The 7310-nt window shown below is 37.5% G+C and overlaps 1 protein-coding gene across 1 annotated transcript in view; it reads left to right on the top strand.

The window, feature by feature from the left end:
• LOC105301694 (potassium channel subfamily T member 2) overlaps window positions 1-7310 on the top strand; it is a 211494-nt gene that overhangs the window by 57689 nt on the left and 146495 nt on the right. Inside the window, exons 2-3 of the mRNA XM_023520107.1 lie at window positions 4883-4962; window positions 7151-7250. Coding sequence (XP_023375875.1) covers window positions 4883-4962; window positions 7151-7250 — 180 coding nt within the window. The remainder of the gene's footprint in view (window positions 1-4882; window positions 4963-7150; window positions 7251-7310) is intronic.

Below are 7310 nucleotides of genomic sequence, written 5' to 3'. Positions count from 1 at the left end.
GCCTTTGCACGATCAGGAAGTGATTCTGGTAGTTTCTGAGGACTGCCAGGCCAAAGTGCCAGTTACTCGGTGCCAGAAAACAACAGAAATGCATCGACTCAAAACTGAGGCGTGTAGAAGTTTGCGAATCACGTGGTTCACAGAGCTCTGTCCTCTCTGAAGCCTACAGGGGAGGCCCCTTCCTCGCCTCTCCCGTTTTCGGGAGCCCCGGGCACACCTTGGACTGTGGCTGTGTCACCCCAGTCTCTACCTCTGTCTTCCGTGGCTATTTTCCTTCTGCGTCTTTCTCTGTGTCTTCTTATAAGACGTCAACATATCTTTTCGGAGGACATACGAATTCAACGCATAATGACTTCAGAGAAAAGAGGGGTACACTCAGAGTAAAGTGGCCCATCCGGAAAGGTGGAAGGCTCCCAAGTGTAAAGCCAACTGAGAACCTGGCCGTGGTGATCACGGAGAGGGGATCTCGGCAGTGGTACTTGGGCTTCGTTTTTTCTTCTTACTCGTTGGAATCAGAGCACCAAGCAGGGGACGAGGAGGACGCCACGATACAAGGAAACAGAACGGATGCTAGACGATAAGTTCTTATGAATGGCGAGGGTGCTGGGGGCTGCGTATACTGACTTGCCCTTCGGATGTAGATTTTTCCCAAGGAAAACCATCAACACATAAACGATGAGAGAGCAGAGCTAACACACCCACTGATCCAGCCTGCTGGGACCAGGGCGTCTGGGCAGGTATGGCCTTGTTCGAGAGGAGTTCAGTAATGAAAAGGACCCCATGACCAATACTGAAGAATCAGAGGGAGGAGGGAAGGGAGCTGCACCAGTTAGACACGGAAGAGGAATCTTTCCTTTGAAGAATGATCTATATCTACTCTAAGTTCCAAAAACGGTGTCTACACAAGTTCGTGGGCATCCTGAGTGGAGTTCGGGGCATCAGCCCTTGGAAAAAGCAACAAAGCACCGACGACCCGGGTCAGAGTTATTTTTGTGTTGTTAAATTGGTAAGGCCTCCTTTAAAGGCACCGAATAAGAATTTTTAGAAGGAAGGAAGGAAATTGCATTTTAACAAGATATTGCGTGATTTTTATACTAAATTCAAATAAACAGCAACAGAATGAGACGAATGAGAGGAATGAGAGGAAAATGAGGGGAAAGTCACAAATTAATATCAGCATTAGGTCAGTTGATACCGTTAGGGCAAAGTGATGATGGCGACGCACACACACAAAAAAATCTCTACAGCATTCGAAATTGTTCCAGAGCGTAGAAACATCTGGAGAGTTTTTCGCTTCGTATTTAAAGATATCAGAATAATCTAAAGATGATAGCACATCAATCTTAGTTGTGACTACAGAAGAAAAATTCCTAAACATATAGGAAAATGAATCCATCAGTAAACTGCCTCGATAGTTTACTATTACAAAAACAATTTGTTCCAGAATTGAAAAATAAAATAATTGCATAAAAGAAAAACGATTGAAACAATTCACCAAATCTGTCAACATTCCCCAAAAACGTATCATCCACCTGACAGATTCAAGACAGGTTTTTGATTACTATCGACATCAATCCACTCCTGATATGGTTTTCAGTAAAACATAAATATTTATTGCAATTCCGGGGTCAACGATTTAACTGCACAAGCACGAGGCCTTCTCTTATAAGAATGCTCACCACAGTTCATATTTTTCTCCAAAAACTGCTAGTCGATGTAGTAAGTAGAAACACTGGAGAAGGTGTCCAGGTGACATGCCTGTCTGCCTAGAAAAACCCCAAGAAATAAACCTGAAAAAAAAATCACTACCTATAAAGGAGTTCATGATAGCTCTTTAAAACACCAAACACAAAAGTTAAACGTGAAAACGAAACCCTTTTAAAAATAGCAACCAAAATTACAAAACGCCCAGAAATAAATATCCCAAAGCATGTGTAGGATCTACCCAAATAAAACAAGAAAACGTTTCTAACCGACACAAGAATATCATCACGAAACAATGAAAACATGTCAAGAGGAGAAAATGTCACCTAGTAATGATTGCAATATCACTTTTTTTAATTAACTATAATCCTAATTCTACTATTATATTGGGGGAAGTGTGACCAAATGATTCCCAATTTTACCTGAAGGATAAACACGTGAAAAAAATGACACTTGAAGAAGTGACGAGGGCAGATTTGCCTTAATGTATTACTCAGAACTGTAGGTCCAGAAAGAATTCACTGCGCCACCCTGCTGGATGCAGGTAAATTCAGATAAAGTGAGACGGGAGGAGGGAGGTTAGGAGGAAGAGAGGAACGAAGGGAGGGAAAGGAAATACTAGGAGGATATTTAAAACCAAGTAAATCACAAAGTTGAGAAGGATAAACGCTAAAGTCTACATAACTCCCTGGAGAAGGTCCCAAAAGATGACACTAATAATACTAACCGGCCTTGATTCTAGTAGTTGCCATTAGATCAAATAAAAGAAAGTGCCACTCTATATTATAAATTATAAACCTAAGGACATTTTTCTGTACCTGAGAGAAGGCATGGATCAAAAAAGTGTTTTGCTTGTTTTGTTTTGTTTTGTTTTGTTTCTTTGTTTTAGCTTTAACTTTCGGAAGCATTTAGAAAGCGGTCCAGTCCATACTTTAATACCCACGATCAGAGAATACTGACATGGAGGGATCACTAGATTAATTGTTTTCCTTTGCATAGTAGTATAATTAGAAGTGAGTTTGGAATTCATTTAATGAGAGACCTCACACCATGCAAAACTGTCTTTACCCTCAGGGAAAAAATAAACAATCGTTTGCAAGCTGTCGTCCAGCCTCCGGCTCATGCACATACTCTGGAGTTCTCTCCACTTCATGGTGATGGCCATTTCAAAGCTGGGTAATCTCATTCAGAATTCTCATTTTCCACGATTGGTCCTATACGTCCTATACGACAGCATCACATTAATGAGTCAGCTCATTTGAACAATCATGGCCACTTCAGTATTTAAAGAAAGCTGTTCTGGTGCTGCTATTGCTTTAAATTTAGACTAAACATTTTCAGTTCCTTGAGCTTTTTCTCATATGGAATGCTTTCCTGATCTCTCATGCTTATTTTGCATAAGGCTATAGACAATCTCATTTTAGTTAAAAAAAAAAAAAATGCACCTCAATTATATCCTCAGAACTGAACTCCGGCTGTTATCCGAGGAATGGACTCGTATTCTTATAAATTTGATAGTTCTAGGAAGGAAGTCTATGTGGCCTTTGCTGAATCACTTGTGTAATAGCCATATGTCCTCTCAAATGTGCTTTTGTATCCATAGCAAATCTGAACTAATTTAGCCTGATATCGGTAGCACAGTCGCTTTACTTAAAATGAACTGCCTTCTCATTTGATAAACAAGGGACGCAGATCTAATAAAGGACACTGGCCGAGTTCTGTGTGTGCGTGGGTGTGCGTGCAGTGTCACAGCATGTGGGAGCGTGTGGGTTCGTGGGGGGGGGTTGTGCACGTGCGTGCAATTCTGCTGGAAGAAATTAACAAGAGAAACCTCATTTCTGTCCTTTTTATGTTTCACATAACATGTAAGATGAATAAAAAACAAAAGATGGACAGCGAATGAGAAAATGATGAAAAGGAATGAAAAAAAGTTTATGCAAAAAAAAACCCTTTCTTTATGGATAAGAGGTAAAGTTAGAGAGCCTTCAAGCCTTTTAGCAGGTAAAGCAGTTAAAACTTGGTTTGCAATTGATAACAAAATTCCTTTCGCTTTTATGGCATAAACGACAGTTTTAAAAATATTCATGAATCTTCTTGTCTATACGGCATAGAATATAGTAGTGAAATATTTCCCTAATACATGAGCATCTTTATATGCTCATTTTTTTCTCTGGTTTTATCTCCCATGTGTAGTCTTACCAAATAAAACAAAACTATAAAACTATCTAGTTTATATGGATTGCATTATCAAAATTTCATGATATTAGGAAAAATGAAATTAAATCTTTGTTGTTTGTATAAATATTCAAATGTTTTCTTAGCTGTTCTTGTAACCCTAATTTATAATACATGTATTTGAGACTAATTAAGAAACTTCAAATGATGATTATCAACAAGTCACCGTGCCCTGGACACATTTTTCTTTTCGCTCAATATTTTGAAAATACCAATTATGCCATCACATGAAAGACAGTCTGTTGGAATTTAGGGAGAAAGCAGATGCGTTTATTAAATAAATACTGTTTTTTAGACTGTTGATATTATTTTACATTAGATTAAATATATAACATTCGGTGCCTTCATTGATTTGTCTGATTTATACCTATGGTGACTTTAATCTTCTACTTGCCATTACCATTCCTTTGCTGATCTATGCGCATCTTACTACGAGCCTAAAGAAATACCAAGGTAAAGTGTCTGATAACGTGTCACAAATAGAGTCAAGGTGAAAACGTCTCGAAAAGAGACTTTCAGTCCCAATCCATTAAGACATTCTGACACAGCCCACTGGAGTAATGCTGCTCAAACTGAAGTTTTCAAGAATCCCATTGATTCTTATGACGTGGGCCAAAATTGGAAAAACACTGATTCAAAATTATTTCACAGACACATATTAAAGACTTCTGCATTATTGCTGTTTTGGATCCTGTACACCACTCATTACCCCCGCTAACACAGATACTGAGCTAACTACATATGATAGTTTAACTCACCATGTCTTTAAAAATAAAAGTAATTGTTTCTTTCCAAAAAAATTCAGTGTTTTACTTTTTTTTTTTTTTTTTTTTTGGTGGCCAGGATTCACTCCAAATATACAATGCGTTAAATCGAATAATTTACTTTTAATTTCTTATATATTAGTGTTCAGATTAATTATGCTCTTATTTTCTGTTTGCAGGGTACAAGTTGAATTCTATATGAATGAAAACACATTTAAAGAGAGACTAAAGTTATTTTTTATTAAAAACCAGAGATCAAGTAAGTCATTTGTTTTATTCCTGTCGATGTGTTTGTACGTGTAATTACCTCAAACGCTGTCTTTCTTCAACATACTGTTTATGTAAAGAATACAATTGATAATCTTGTTTTCTAGGCAGCAAAATGTTAGAGAAGTATAGATTTTACATCTGGTGGTGTTAAGGCTTCTTGAATACTTTTAACTCTGCAAATTCCACATACATCCCACACCAATAAGTAGGCTTCTGAGTGGGCCATCTAGGTCAGTAGAAACATTGAGGAAAATAATCTAGATAAGGGGTCTCCACATTTTAACTGCAAGGGACACCTAATCTTATGATGAGAAGGTTCTAGTGATTCTGACTGACTCATACGAAGAATAATTATCTGATTTTGTGAGGAAAGGCTTAGTGTTTCCTAACTGTGCCCAAGAAGAAGAAACATCTAGCGTGTCCTGACATGTCCATCTTGCTAGTGGTCTTCCCTGGTGATCTTAAACCAGGAAGTACAGGGCTAAGCTCAGATTTTAACAGCCCTTATGATTCTGACCATCAGACGAATTTGGAAGACACGGAGATTTGAAGAGGACGTGAAATTGGCAGTCACAGACTTCCTAAGCTTGTTCAAGGCTGAAGTGTTAGTGAAATCTTGTTGCCTCCCAAAAATACCATGAATTTTAAAAGCCATCTGAATGAGCCAGTGTACAATTTTTCATGGGATTATTGCTTCAAATGCCCACAAACGGTAGAGAGGTCTATAGTAGGTGGGTGTAGACTTGGCTCTTTCTGAATTTTGACCCCTTTATCTTCCTAGGGTGGTCCTTAATTATGTTGTGCCTCTGTAGGATTCAAAGAGAAAAGCCTGAGCTGCGAGAAATTATCCAAATACTGACTACGGGGAATATTTCAACATTTAAGGCACATTCGTTAGAGACTTAAGGGCAGGTTAGCTTCAAGGTCAAGGCTAATAATGCCTGTCTAATCTGGTTATTTAAAGTTTCTAGGGAAGCCCCACCAGGATATAGCTAAAGGGGCCTCAACATCTGGATGGAAGGTTTGCTTGACTTTAAGGCTAATACTATCTCTCCAGGCCAGAAAAAATAAATGCATAATTTGACTATTTCACCAGCAGCCAGCTTTGACTAAGCAGTCACTGGGGACACAGATTCTATAAAACCAGGGCAATTTCATTAATAATTTAAAGAAACTTTATAAAGAAGCTAACCCATAAAACGTGTACCTAGCATTGTAATAGAAAAGCCTAGGGCAAACTGCACAATTACTAAACATTAACCTTTTACTGTTAAGAAATGTCACCTCAAGTACATTCACATATGGTATAGCAAAAAAAAAAAAAAAAAGTGACATTTCATTTCCAGATTTTGTTAAGTCATAATTATAGGAAGGCCTTTCTCATAATTGTATTCACAATGCATGAATCAGCTACTACCTGATAATTGCAGGAAAGGTAATGTTTCTATTCATCAGATTTTAAGCATGTTTTGCTTAATCTGAATTGTTCTTCATCGGTAAGGCTGTATAACTGTGACCTACACAGTTTTGAAGGTATCTGGCAATCTTAATTCCCATGAAAATTTTAAGAGTTTATTGGTATTTGATCTAAAGTGAAAAGTAAGGTTCAACTGAGCAAATTTAGAAACGTGTGTGTGTGTATAGTTCTCAGCATATACTATGCTATTATGATTTCTAATTATACAATTACTAATTAAAAGTATAATGTATAGTTATAGACATGATTATCATAATAATTAAATCTACGAGGTATTCTGAAGGTACAAGATTCATAAGTTAAGCCGTGAATTTGTAAGCAGCTAGGTCTTCCAGCTAGCCAAGATTTATGCCAAAATTCATGGATGTAGAAAATGCTTAAACTTCTAAGCGTATTTGAACCAGTCTCGATTGGACAGGACTTATGTGGCTTCCGAATGCTCAAGCGTAGACTTACTCTCAACATATACTATTTGCTGTTGTTTGCAGTTTGTGCGTTCTGTCCATCTCGCTTTTTGTTTCAATGTTCAGCTCATTAAAATTCAGCTATCTAGAGCTTCAGAGAGTTTAGACAATTAGGGTACTGTAGTTTCTAAATACGATTTAAGTGCTGCGTTTAAAGCTGACATTCTTGACAATTCTCTTTAGTCTTTCGTGAACTAAGTTCAAATGAAAATCAAATTTCTGTTGTTTGTTTAAAGGTCTAAGAATACGTCTGTTCAATTTTTCTCTCAAATTATTAAGCTGCTTATTATACATAATCCGAGTGCTGCTAGAAAACCCTTCACAAGGAAATGAATGGTAAGGCGTTTTTGTCTGACCCTCGATATTTTTTGATTAGTTTAAATTATAATTTTTTTT

Source organism: Pteropus vampyrus, unplaced genomic scaffold (genome assembly GCF_000151845.1).
Source record: "Pteropus vampyrus isolate Shadow unplaced genomic scaffold, Pvam_2.0 Scaffold248, whole genome shotgun sequence".
Taxonomy (NCBI): Eukaryota; Metazoa; Chordata; class Mammalia; order Chiroptera; family Pteropodidae; genus Pteropus; species Pteropus vampyrus.
The sequence above is the reverse complement of the archived record's forward strand: the minus strand, read 5'-3'. Positions and strand labels throughout refer to the sequence as shown.